Below are 12,954 nucleotides of genomic sequence, written 5' to 3'. Positions count from 1 at the left end.
AACGCAGGAAAGACAGATCTTGATGGGCGGTCTGGAGGCTGAGAGATCCAGAGCCCCTGGGAGGGGCTGGCGTGTTTAGGGCCCAGTGCAGAGCCTGATTCTGCTCCCTTCCCCAGTGGCCAAGTGGGGCCTGGTCCTGGCTGCTCTGTTCCAGACACTGGGCCCTCATCCCACTGTGGGGTCAGGGACTGCCTAGGCCCTGGATGGAGGGAAGACGGGGACTCACTCAGAGCCTCCTAAAACCTTCCCAGTCCGCTGAGTGCCCCCTCAGCACCCAGGACAGCTGCCGGGAAGAGGGTACTGTGAAAGTTTGCAAAATGAATAATAGTTGTGGATATTGCGTACCCTTCTGCACCCTGGTACTCTGCTGGATGCTGTGCACGTACCAACCCTCCGAATCCTCCCAGGAACCCTGTGTAGTTTGTAGCGTGACTCCCATTTTGCAGAGGAGGAAAATGAGGCTCAGAGAGGTTGAATGATGTTTGTGGGGACGAATGTCCTTTTATGCTCCGGAAATGAAATGTATGGCTAATACGAATTCTAGAAATGTCCATAAATTACCTCCATTTCTAATTTAAAAAAATATGTATATATCTGTTCCATCTTGTAAAATAAATAAACGGTAATGATATGTATTTGGGAAGTGATCACTTGCCAGGAAGGTGAGAGCTACACGTACAGACTGACTCTGGGGTATGGGGTGTGTCAGTGTCAGCAACGATGAAGAACTCTTGGTAAAATTCTGAACAAACAAGGACAGATTTCCTCCCTTTTACACAGTAGCTGCATTCCCAGGAAATTCAGAGTATATTAGGTATACACAAATCCTTTGTGTTTATGTATAAAATGGAGTTAAGATTCTTGGCTCTGGTCATTATAAACAAGTTTTTCACTCATGTCGTGCAAGACGTAGCATCTGCCTTCCTCGTGGGGTTGTCTGGAGGCCCCGGCCCCCACCCTCTAAATGCCAGCAACGCCCCCCAGTCATTGTGACGACTACCCCTGCACGGACGCCAGAAAAGAGTCCTGTCCTCAAGGAGCTCAACCTTCCAGCTGGGGAGACAGACAATAAATATATGCTATCATGTCAGGCTGTGATAAGCACAATGAAGAAAACTAAAGCAGGGGAAGGGGTTAGTGAAGACCAGGTGGACATGGTCAGGGAAGGCCTCTCCGAGGAGGTGACATTTTGAGCAAAGGGGCGTGAGAGAAGGAGCCGTGCAAATATCTGGGGGAAGAGCCTTCCAGAAGGAGTAGCCAACGCAAAGGCCCTGAGGTGGAAGCGTGCTCGGCTCTTTCAGGATCAGCGAGGAGCCTGTGTGCCTGGGACAGTGAGCGGGATGCGGGCCGAGACGTTAGAGGCCAGTGTAGAGCCGTGTGACACAGAGCCTTATAAACCACAGACGGGCCTGTGGGGCTTGTCCTGCCTGGGGTGGAAGCCATCAGAGGGGTGTGAGCAGGAGGGACCAACGGGACTTTTAAAAGGCTCACTCTGCCTGGCGGGTGGCTACTGGGCTGTCAGGGGGGGAGTGGGAGCAGGGAGACCGGGAAGGGGGAAGGGGCTGGGACGGGGTGGTCTCAGAGAGCTGTGGCCGGTGCTCACATTTGCTGGGCTGGCAGGATTAGCAGGATTGGACATGGGTCATGCGAGGGAGAGAGAGGGACAGATCGACAGACAAGAAGTCAAGGTGAACTTGGCTTTGGAGCCTGAACAACTCAGCCCCAGAGCCTCCATTCCCTCGCTCCCTGTCCCACCTCAGACGCTCCCCAAGGACCCTGGCGACAGGCGCTGGCCGACACTGAGGGGAACTGCTCAGTTCTCTTCAACACCTCAGGAGCACAGGAGGCTGCAGATTATGCCACCCTTCTGGGACTTTCCCCTTCCTTGGTTTCAGAGCTCGCAATAAAAACTGGTGAAGAGTCATCTTAGAAGTTTAGGTTAATAACCCGACAGTTCTGGCGTGCGAGCTGCATGCCAGGCCCGTTCTGTGTGCTGAGGACACATGAGTGAGCAAAGTCCCTGCTTGCGTGCAGCCTGCTGGCTTGGGTGCTGCTGAGTGTAAGCGTGCAGGGCCTGGGGGAGTCCTGTGCACAGAACACAGGCTGATCAGGTCAGGGCATAGGAGGGAGGCCGAAAAGGGAGACGAGGCCCAGGGGCGGCAGCTGGTAGAGTTGGAGGGTGGCAATGGTGGCTTGGGCGTGATGGTCCCTTCTGTTGATGCATCTAGGAAAGCTCGATAGACAAGGCATGAGCCAGAAGAAATGGGCAAAATTTGTATAGACTCAGGAGGGGCCAGGAGGATGGCTGGCCTCCTGGCTGCTTGGGGCAGGAGTGGGGCCGTGGGGGAAGGGAGGGGCTGAGGGGCCTGGGGCCTACTCTAAAGCAGCTGCAGAGCGCCAGGGTCTTCTCACACCTTGGAGGGGTGCCACCCCCTCTTGCTGTGTGGACACTGACTGGGAGGGGGCTCCTCAGGCCTGGCTCTCTGCTCCCTTTGGGACCTGGGCCTGTGTGGGAGACCTGACCACAAAAGGGGGTCTGCTGTGCCCTGTGCCGTGCCGGGGGGGGGCCAGCCGACCTCTAGCTTCATTGCTCTGATCCTCTATCTGCAAAGCCTAAATTTAGGCAAAGGAAGGAAGGAAAGAGGAAAGGAAGGAAGGAACCCCCTTGGCTTCCTATGGAGGGGAGGGTAAGGGAGGGGAGGGTGGTGCAGGAAAAGGCCTGGTCCTTCTTACCCCAGCTGCCCTGGATGGGCGTGTGGGCACCTGGGCACTGTGCCTGGCTAGGTCCCCCGACCCCAGAAGGGGCTTTGGCCAGGAGAAAGGATCAATACTCTGCCAGCTGCAGCTGCTGTGGGCTGCCTCCTGCCTGCACAGGTCCGGGCTGCGCCAAGCCGAGCAGGGAGCGCCCCCTCGGGCACTTAGAGGCAGGCTGGACCAACGGGTCTGGGAGAATGCCGGGTGGTTCTGGTCCCCCTGCACCAACGGGTCTGGGAGAATGCTGAGTGGTTTGGCCCCACCCCCCTTCCTGACAGCCCGCTCGGGCCGAGGGGACCTATCCAGTGCACCTGGTGGTACAGCCAAGAGCCGCAGAATCCCACACTGGCCGGCTGGGACGGCAGGAGACGGGCCGGGTGGGAGATGGAGATGCAGGCGAGGGGGCGGGAAGGGCAGATGACACAGACCACAGTGGCCCCAGATCAGGAAGTTTTATTGCTGACATGCAGGAAGAGTCCCCATGTAGTACAAAAATATGTCTTTATACAAACTTTTTTGTGACTTTTTCCGTTTTGTTTTGTTTCTTTACAACAGGACTTCTCTCAGCGTGTGACCCCCAGTGAGGACAGACCCCACCTCCTCTCACTTGCTTTACCAGAAATGTAATCAGACACATGGGTTGACCTTGGAAGGGACCAGTCTGTCTGACAGGGCTTTGCAGAACCCGAGGATATTGCTTTGAAAAGGAGAAAGACCACACGTGGCAAGCAGGCCCGAGGGTCTGGGCAGGTTGCTGGACGGGGGCTCGGCTGAGACCCTCACAGGACAGTCACAGGGGCTGGGAGCCCTAGGCTGGACTGCATTTCTACTCCCTTAGGAGACTTCTTTTTGAAATAAATATAGAAAAGAGGGCACCCCCCGCCCCCACGGCACGAGGCCCTGGCTCCCAGCGGCTGGACAGCTGGTCGAGGCAGAGCGCCGTGCTCAGGGGGTAAGTGCTGGGCTCAGACGGGCTCCCAAGGCCCACTGAGGCAGAGGCACGGGACGCCCAAGTGCTGGGGTGGGGACATGGAAAGGAAGGGGCGTGGGCGGCCCTGCTACTGCTGGCAAGAGGTGGCCCCATTTTGTCCAGATGGGGAACTGAGGCACAAGGAGGTTTGGGAACTTGCCCAAGCCACTCACAGTGAGTCAGCTTTTGGGGAGGGGGCAGCTCACACTCTGGGAAACAAAGTCACGCAGGCCTCGGTCACCTCCCCACTGGGGAGCATGGCCAGGCAGGAAAGGCCTGCAGCCCCAGGGCTGCCTGGAGGGAACACTGGGCCTCTGCAGGCGGTGGGGGTAGGCTGGGGGGAGCACTTTGCTTGGCACTGGGCAGGGCCAAGTCCAGTTGGGGGGGGTGCGCATTCTGGTGAGAACAGCGTTTCTGGCAAGACAGGCATCCACTTCAAAATCTCGGCTCAAAAGGGGCAGCAGGACTGTTCTCAAGCCAGGCAGGGCCCCCGGTCCCCACAGGTCTCCCCACGAGCCCCGCAGGCTGCAGGAAGGACTCTGGCCAGGGTCTGCTGGGAGAGGCGCCTCATCTCTCATGAGGCAAGGGCAGAGGGGAGATGCCGCCACTGTTCTCTGAACACAGAGTGGGGTGTGGGGAGCGAGAGGGCGTGCACGCAGGGCCACCTGTTCACACGGACAGGAGTCCAGCCAGCCCTCCCCAGCCTGACCACAGGCACCCCTTTCACATCTCTGTCCAAGTTACCTTGATACCACGGCACCACGGCGAGGGGCGGAGAAGGAAGCCAGGGTTAATGCGAGGGTACAGCACCTCAGAGAAGCTACTGAGATGGGAGAAAGAGAACCAAGTCTAGAGAGGCCTCCCCATCACCAGAAACAAGGAGGGACTGGTGGGTGGGAGGGGGAGAGGGGACGGCAAGAAGGGGCTTCTGGGCCTGGGGGCGAGGGAGGGGCCCATCTGTGGGCTGTGGCCCCCTGCTGTCCAGCCAGGCTGGGGGCAGGGAGAGGCCACGGGCCTAGCCACCTAGAGATGGGAGAGAAGTTGGTTTCAGTACAAAAATAAATATATTTGAATTCTGCTTAAGATGAGGTGAAGGTTTTCCAAAGCTTAGACGGAAGGGCCTGGGTTCAGGAGGGGCAGGACGGGACCGGGTGGGAGGGGCCTGGGGGAGCGTGGGGTGGGCGTTCATGGGGAGCCAGCAGCGAGCTGCACTCTCAGCTTATTTGGACTGTGGGGGCTCTGCCCGGCAGTGGCCGGCTCAGACCCTGGGACAGGGTGGGCTCCCTCCTCCTCCCTCTCACTCAGTCCAGAGACAGCATGGTTAAAGAGACAGAGGTAGATTAAAACATCGTGATTAAAAGCAGATTAGTTATCTAGGCTTCTCAGATTAAAAAACCAAACGATCAAGCAATCATCTCAAAAGGTAGCTTCGTGGTACCTCTGCTGACCCCATGTATGACCTGGGCTGTCCCTGCCCCGTCCCCGCTGCACCCTGGAGAGAGTTCAGAACCACGGGGCCCAGCCCCCACAGCTGGGTGCTGGGCTGGGGGCTGGGAAGAGGTGGCGGGCGGCCGCTGGTGGCCCTGCCTGACCGAGGCTGCTATTTCCGCAGGTAGCGCTGCGCCAGGATGGCTGCGTCCAGGGGGTTCATGGGCTGCGCGTCATGGCCCAGCCGGCGCACGGGGGGCACGCTGCCGAACTGCCGCTTGGGCACCCAGCTCCGGGCCTCGTGGATGGAGCTCTTCTCCTCGGCCAGCAGCAGCTGCTGCCGCATGTAGTTCTCAAACTCGTACTGGGAGCACTCCTCCGTCACCTTGGCCTGCGAGGCACAGAGGGAGGTGTGCGTGTCAGTGGCCCAGCTCCAGAGGCCTCTTTCTTCCCCGGGCCCACACTCTGGCGCCCAATCTAGCTGCTGGCCGAGAATGTGGGTCCCTGAGGCCCTCTGGCCAACCCACACCTTGCCCTGCTGGCCGCCCTGGGTGCCACTCCAGCTGGATCCCCTCTCCTAAGACACTGGCCTTGGCAGAGGTCACATTACCTCAGAAGCCTTAGCTTCCTCGCCTGTGAAGGGGGCAGTAATCTCCCCTCACACAGGGTCTAGAGAGCCCTGGGGGCCAATGCAGGTCAAGTGTTAAGAGAGGGGCCTGGGGCCGGGCTGGCAACCCTGCTACTCTATCTCACCCCATGCTGGGCTCCTGGAGAGGCCCAGGCACAGTCACAATCTGAAGTGGTAGGTCCCTGCACTAATCATCAGAAGGGGAAAGCAGGGCTTTGCAATCAGACTTGAGTTCGAGGCTCAGCTCCACTACTTCCAAGCTGTGTGACTTTGGGAAAATTATTTTCCCTCTCTGAACCTCAATTGCCTCTTTGTGAAAGAAAGATAAGAACACTGGCCCCACAGGCCTGTAAGAGGCTTGAGGGAGATGCACTGGGGTGGGCACTCACTGCACGCTAGTGATGACTATTTTTAGCTGCTGAACAGCCCTGGGAGCGGGTGGGAGCTGGAGGGTAGGACCTGGAACTCTCTCTCCTCTCTGCTATGGTTCCAGGCTGGCTCCTCCTGGTCCTGCCCACCTAACGCTTGCTGTGGAACCCCAGGGTGGGCCAGAGAGGGAAGGTCCTTACAGCACCCCTGCCCTCCAGGGGGCACCCTAAGATCACCCGCCAGCTGCAGCCTAGTGCCCAGGTCTCCGCCCCCATCCCGGGCGCAGCACTTTCTCCAGAGCAGGGAACAGGGGAGGAGAGAAAACTGGGAGAAAATGAATCATCTGAAAAACTCAAAGCAGGAAGGCAGAGAGAGAACCCTGTGAGTCAGGGGCAGAGGAAAGTGACTGTTTAAAGGGCCAGCATGTGGCAGAGCCAGGGCTGGGGCAGGAAGAGGAAGCTGAGGGCCAGGTTGGGCCGCTGCGAGGCCTCCCCGGAGGGGCTCCACCTCAGCTGCCCTACAACCCTCTCGCAGGCCATGGAACTGCCAGCTGAGCCAGACACAAGGCAAGTCCCATGCCAAAGGCCTGTGTCCCTTTCCCACCTCCCAGGGGAAGTGGAGGGCTGGGGACCAGGCTGAGGAGGCCCTGTGGCCTGCTGGGAGCTGCCACCTCTGCCCCTGCCCTGCCCACCCTCCCTGGAGGCTGGCCCCCAGGACTTGGTACTGGACTGTCTGCCCTCCTCAACTCACCTCCTGGGAGCTGTCCGCATGGCTCATTTGGTCGTCGATGTCAGGAACCACTTGCAAAGGCCCGCTCAGAGACGACAGGGACTGCCTGCAGGGGAGGCAGCCAAGTCAGGCTGGCTCCAGGCAGCCCCAGGCCCCTGCTGCCCTGGCCTGGCTGGCACGAGCCCAGGAAGCCCAGGTCCCCACTGCTCCAAGACTTGGCTGGAGTCAACAGACCTGGGGGGGGTCCTGGCTCAGCCCCTTCCTGACATGACTGGCTCTGCTCCTCTGAGCCTGTTTTCTCACCTTCTCAATAAAGGGGGACAACGTCTACCTCACAGGCTCTGGTGAGAACTCAGTGAGGGAAGGCTACCCCATAGCTGGCATCAACTGGCATGCAGGAGATGCTCAACCCTGACTTCTGCCTGCATCCTCCCAATCTTACCCATGGGCAAAATCTGGAAATCTGACTCTGCCTGACAGAGAAACAGGCCCAACCTCAGGCTGCTTTTCTGGGCAGGCCGGGCAGTGCCTAAGGACAGGCAGAACCCAGCCCTGCACCTGGCCCAGTGCCCGCCCACTTACCACGATGCGATGATGGCACTGAGGGCCTCCAGCACGTCGGTGGCGGCGAGGCGCTGCTGGGGGTCGAGGACCAGCAGTTTCCGGATGAGACATACCGTGTTCTCAGAAACCCGCCCATCCCTGATGCGGTGAGAGGGAGAGGGCAAGGGCTCAGGCTGGGCAGGCTGCTGCTGGGTCTCGGACCCAGGACTCCCAGCCTCCCTGTGCTGTTTCCGCCCCTTGAGCCCCATGGGCTGGGCCTCCCTCCCCCTGCAGGGAGGCAGGACTCACTCAGGGATGGTGTACTCGGCGGCCTTGATCTTGCGGAAGAGCTCCTGCGGGATGCTGTCATAGAAGGGGAACTGGCCGTAGAGCATGGTGAAGAGCACCACGCCCAGGGCCCACATGTCGCTCGGCTTGCCCCGGTATGGCCGGCCTGGGGGACACAGGGACACGCACGCACTTAGCCCAGGCCACGAAGGAGAACAGGCCTGGGATCCCCTCAACTCGCCAGCTATGTGCCTGAAACCCTACCCACGGGACCCCTCCACCTTGCCACCCACACTTCCAGTCACCCTCCTGCCTTGTTCCCAGAGCAAGCCACCGCGGCTTGGTCCTCTGAGCTTTTGGCCATGCTTGGCCCTCCCCTGCTCCTCAGGCTGACTCCTGCTCATGCTCAATAGGACGATGCCCCACCTTGGTGTAACCTCTGAGGAGAAGGGGTCACACTTGGCCTCGTGCAGCCCATCCACCTACAGCGTGTCTCGTGCCGCCTCCTGGCAGCACCAGCCCTGCTCGGCCAGACTTCAAGCCCCAGAAGGATGGGCCTGGGTCTATGGCCGCAGCACCCAGCAGTGGCTCACAGAGCTGGTGGCCAACAGTGTATGTGGAACAAGGAGGTCGCCAGCCCTGGACAGCCAGCCTCGGCCCTCCGCGGTCACTATCCCCCCCAGCGCCAGCGCCATGTGTGAGCATCCCCTTCTTTGTCTGTTCACTCCCGTCTCCCCCTCTAGAAGGTAAGCTCTCAGATGCAGGCGCCCCTCTGCTTTGCTCACTGCGGAAACCCGTGCCCAGCGTGGACTCATATATTTGCTACATTAAGGAGAATCCAGTTAAGTCAGCTCTGTGCTACAGTTCTCTTCTCTGTGAGACAGAGAGGAGCGAACATTCAACTGAGCACCAATGTGACAGCATTGGAAGGAACACTTTTATTTCATTAAATCTCTACCACAACTCTATGAATTAGATACAGATGGCTCTCAGTACCCACAGGTTTCACATCCACGGATTCAACCAAGCGATCCGCAGTTCACATTTCAATCCGCAGGGGTCTGAATCCGCGGATGCAAAACCTGCAGACATGGGAGGGCCAACTGACCGTAATCACTGCACTGTGCCATTTTATTTAAGGGACTCGAGCATCCGTGGATGCTGGCATCCGAGGTGGGTTCCTGGAACCCATTCCCCGCGGACACCAAGAGATGACCGTATTTTGTCTATTTCTCCAAAGAGGAAAACGAGGCACAAGGATGTTTTTGTCCAAGGTCACACAGCTGACTGTACAAGCGTCCCCTTCCCATTTCCAGGGCAATCTGCCCACCTGCCCATCAGCAGTAGAGTTCCTCCCAGATGCCAGCTGCTGCCTGACCTGCTCCCCAAAACGTAAAATATGAGAACAACTCAAGCTTTTCAAAAGCCCCTGTGGGCCAAGCCCCCGAGACAGCGCCTTCTCTGGCCCAGCAGTGGTCTCCATGGCAGCCAGCACCCCAGAACATGGCTCACTCCCTATGGGTGTGGAAGAGACGCTGCCGGGCACCTTGGCGTCATCTCCCTGGGCACCAGGCAGCGCGCAGATAACTAAAATCCTTTTTCTGGTCCAAAAGCCTCCTTCCTGGGTGGCTGAAAATGCCTTCGGGGTGGGAGACGTCTGTTCTGAAGGTCTCACCAGGCCCACTGGGGTCAAGCAATTTTTTTTCTTAAATTGTGAACTTATTCCAACATATTTTTTCACTTTGACAAATATATATATATTTTTCGGTAAGGAAGATTGGCCCTAAGATAACATCTGTGCCCATCTCCCTCTATTTTGTATGTGGGATGCTGCCACAGTGTGGCTTGATGAGCGGTGTGTAGGTCCGTGCCTGGGATCTGAACCTGTGAACCCTGGGCTGCAAAAGCTGAGCACGTTAACTTAACCACTAGGCCACCGGGCCAGCCCTGGGGTCAAGCAACTTAACAGGGAGGGAGTGTGCACACGCGCATGGACAAATGCTGTTACAGGCCTTGGCCTGTGCCTATGAAGGTACCACGGACCACCTTCAACGGGCCTGTTACTTCATCTGAAAAGCACAATGATGAGAAGCCAAGGGCACCCGTGGGGCAAGAGCTTCGGCTGGCTGGTCCCACAGGCAGATCTGTGGAGACGAGCCCTGCCACGCTTTCCTGAGGCTGTACGCCCCCGGCCCTTTCTACCCCCGATGCGAGAAAGCAGCTGGGGCGACCCTGTGCAGCTGCCCCCAGGGCCAACTCAAGGGCAGCCCCTTTCTCCCAGACTGCTCCACCAAGTGGGACCCCCAGGAGAGTGCACTGGGCCACTACTCTTAGCTCTGTGTGGCTCCACAGAAGGCACGGCACCCTGCAGCAGCTGGAAGGCAGTTCCTGCTGGGATGCCCGAGCCAGAATCGCGGGCTGCGTAGGGAGGGGCGCTGCTGCCAGGACTGCTGTGGGCTCTCAGCCGGGGCCAGCTGACTTGGAAGGACTCGAAGTTCTGCCCGGACCCGGAGGGGAGAGGTACGGCCCCCTCCAGCAGGCAAGCTCTCCCAGGAGCTCTAACCGTCAGGTGACCTTTCCCTGAGCTTTGGCTTTCCAGGGAATACTGACCGCCAAGCTTTCCTTTTGTAAAGATAATGCCAGCTAATGTTTATTGAGCCAGACACTAGGTAAAGGCTTTATTTAACCCCAAAGGGACCCAATGAAGGAGGGCTATTATCATCCCAATTTTACAGATGAGAAAATTGAGGCCCAGAGAGATCAGTAACTTTTCCAAGGTCACACAGTTATTAACCAGACTATAAACTCTGTGAGGGCAAGGCCACATTTGCCTTTTCACAGCTCCATGCCCAATGCCCAGGACTGAGTTTGGCACACAGAATAAATGAGGTGGCAGAGCTGTGTGGGGGAAACCCATCTGGCAGGACTCATAATCATCTGCTTAACAATGGGGGAGGCAGGACTGTTTTCAGCTTGTAATCTATGAGGAGACTGAGACTCCGAGAAAGGGTCCGAAGGCCAAGTCACAGAGTGGCCAGTCAGCAAGGCCAGAATGAGAGCCCCGGTCTCTGGTCTCCCAGTCTCAGTCTCTCTGAAACAGTAGGTTCCCTTGTTCCATCCTGCAAGACTGCCATGAGTCTGGAAGAGCCGGAGAGAGGGGCCGTGGGCAGCAGCAGGAAGTGACTGCACACAGAGGCCACCCTAGCGTGGCATTGCTGAGGAGGCGTCCTGCCCAGAGGCAGCCCTCCCACCCAGGCCTGCACAGTCACAGCCCTGCCTCGTAGCCCAGGCTGACGGAGGGGCCCAGTCCATCCTCCTGGCTCTGTCACCGACAGGGATGCTTTGGGGACTTGCACAGAGGGCATCCAGGCTGGGTGGGGGGGGGGTGCCCAGGGAATTGGGATCCAGCCCTTGGCACCCAGATCCCTCTAGCTGAGGCTGCAATGGACTCGAACCAAAATCCCCAGTTCTGGAGAGGGACACCACTACCCTGTGCACGTGGGTAGCCCTGGGAGAGGCCTGGCCTTCCAGTAGAAGCCTCCAAGGGGACTGTAAATGCGTGTGGCAAGTTCCAGCAGCCTGCGCCTCAGGAAGACATGGGCCACCTGGGAAGAGGCTGGTTCCGCCACTGCGAGGAGGGGCACACATGGGGGTGTGCTGGGGATGGCAGACCCTGGAGACAACCCTGAAACCTCCATGTTGGAGCGACGGGAGCTGATGTAACCCTTGGTCCCCTGAGGGATCAGGACAGAGGGACCCCAATGTGGCACAGGACAGTGGGAAAGGGAAAGAAAGCCTACGGTGAAGCAGCTAGGAGTGGGGCTTGGGTGGGAGGTGGCCCCGGTTAGAGCCTCGGTTTTCCGGTTTATTATTAGCTATGACTTTGGACAAGAGATCTGATCTCTCCGAACCTCGGTTTTCTCATCCGTAAAAAACTAGGACTTGGAACAGTGGCCTCACAGGGTGGCTGTGAGATTCTCAGCAGCGTACATCAAGTGCTCGGCATAGCGCCTGGCCCCTAGCAGCACGGTCAGTGGGGGAACTGTGAGATGACGGATTCACTTTGCGCGGCATGTCTCCGTCCGGCCGTCCTGGAGGCCGAGGCTCTGTGCCCGGTCACTGCTGTGCCCAAAGTGCTGAGAATGGGCCTCGTAAGCGGGAGGCCCTGGGTAAACGCCAGCAGAAGGAAAGAAAGAACGAATGAAGCGTGTGACGTCTCTGACATGCAAATCCCCTCACGCACACCAGGGAAGACCTGTCCCATGGCTTCCTTTCGCACTTGACATCAAGGATGGCGGCTCTTACCCTGCGGTTCTGACCTGCCCCCTGTCTGGCTGTGAACCAGGCTCACTCTGTGAGCAGCAGCCAAAGGGCCTTCTGTTGGTTCCTCAAATATGCCAGGCTGCCCCTGCCGAGTCACACAACCCCAGTGGACTCCTATTTATCCTGACAGTGTCAGCTCAGATGTCACTTCCTCGGGGAAGTCCTTCAAGCGCCCGTTTTTTGCACTCACAGAAGTCACATTCTTCCTTTCTAAGCACTACTCTCAGAGGGTAATTAAACACACCTCAGTATGACGATCACCATCTCATCCTCTGTAAGACCCCAATTTTGTACCTGGAGGGACAGTACTGGTTTGGGCCACCACTGAAGCCCCAGCACCTGGCCCAGGGCCCGCCCACAGATACAGTTTGTTGAATGAATGAACTGCCGCAGAGCCTGGCTGTGTGAAGCCCAGGCCCGCTGCCTGGCCCACCAAACGTACCACTGAGCACGTCGGGACTGATGTAGGCGGGGCTCCCCCTCTGGTCCTTCAGCAGGTCCCCCTCGCTCACGAGATGCTTCCCGAGGCAGAAGTTGGTGATGGTTATCCGATGTGTCCTGGGAGCAGGAGGCAGAGTGAACACAGCTTGGTGTCTGCACCCATGGGCGTCCCTGCTGTCCCCACCCCCCATCCTGGGAGCATCCTTTCCTGCTCCCCTGGCCTTCACTGCCGTCCCCATGGCTGCGTGGGGAGTGCCACTCGGGAGGTGACCACTGGCCCATCAGTCACCCTTGGTTGTCCCCTGCCGAGCTGACTGGCGGGGAGCTGAGTCCCTCCGACCAGGCGAGTGTTTCCTGGCTGCTCCCCTGTGCCCTGGCCGAGTCTCAGGGGTACAGCTCAGGGCTTGAACAACTGGTGGAGATTTCCCAAAACCACCTCACATGACATGCAGACTGGGAGTGACCAGAGACTCAGTTCAAT

At 58.4% G+C, this 12,954-nt stretch overlaps 1 protein-coding gene across 3 annotated transcripts in view; it reads right to left on the bottom strand.

Annotated features, from left to right (window-relative positions):
• Positions 1-3,191: 3,191 nt before the first annotated feature.
• STK40 (serine/threonine kinase 40) overlaps positions 3,192-12,954 on the bottom strand; it is a 42,754-nt gene continuing 32,991 nt past the window's right edge. For all 3 annotated transcript variants that reach the window (XM_070260433.1, XM_014737362.3, XM_023633369.2), the window contains exons 7-11: positions 12,475-12,590; positions 7,731-7,875; positions 7,461-7,580; positions 6,900-6,984; positions 3,192-5,543 (exon numbers count right to left, since the gene is read on the bottom strand). In XM_070260433.1, the coding sequence (XP_070116534.1) occupies positions 5,325-5,543; positions 6,900-6,984; positions 7,461-7,580; positions 7,731-7,875; positions 12,475-12,590 (685 nt within the window). In that variant the 3' untranslated portion in view covers positions 3,192-5,324. The remainder of the gene's footprint in view (positions 5,544-6,899; positions 6,985-7,460; positions 7,581-7,730; positions 7,876-12,474; positions 12,591-12,954) is intronic.

This window comes from Equus caballus, chromosome 2, assembly GCF_041296265.1.
Source record: "Equus caballus isolate H_3958 breed thoroughbred chromosome 2, TB-T2T, whole genome shotgun sequence".
Classification (NCBI taxonomy): Eukaryota; Metazoa; Chordata; class Mammalia; order Perissodactyla; family Equidae; genus Equus; species Equus caballus.
The sequence above is the reverse complement of the archived record's forward strand: the minus strand, read 5'-3'. Positions and strand labels throughout refer to the sequence as shown.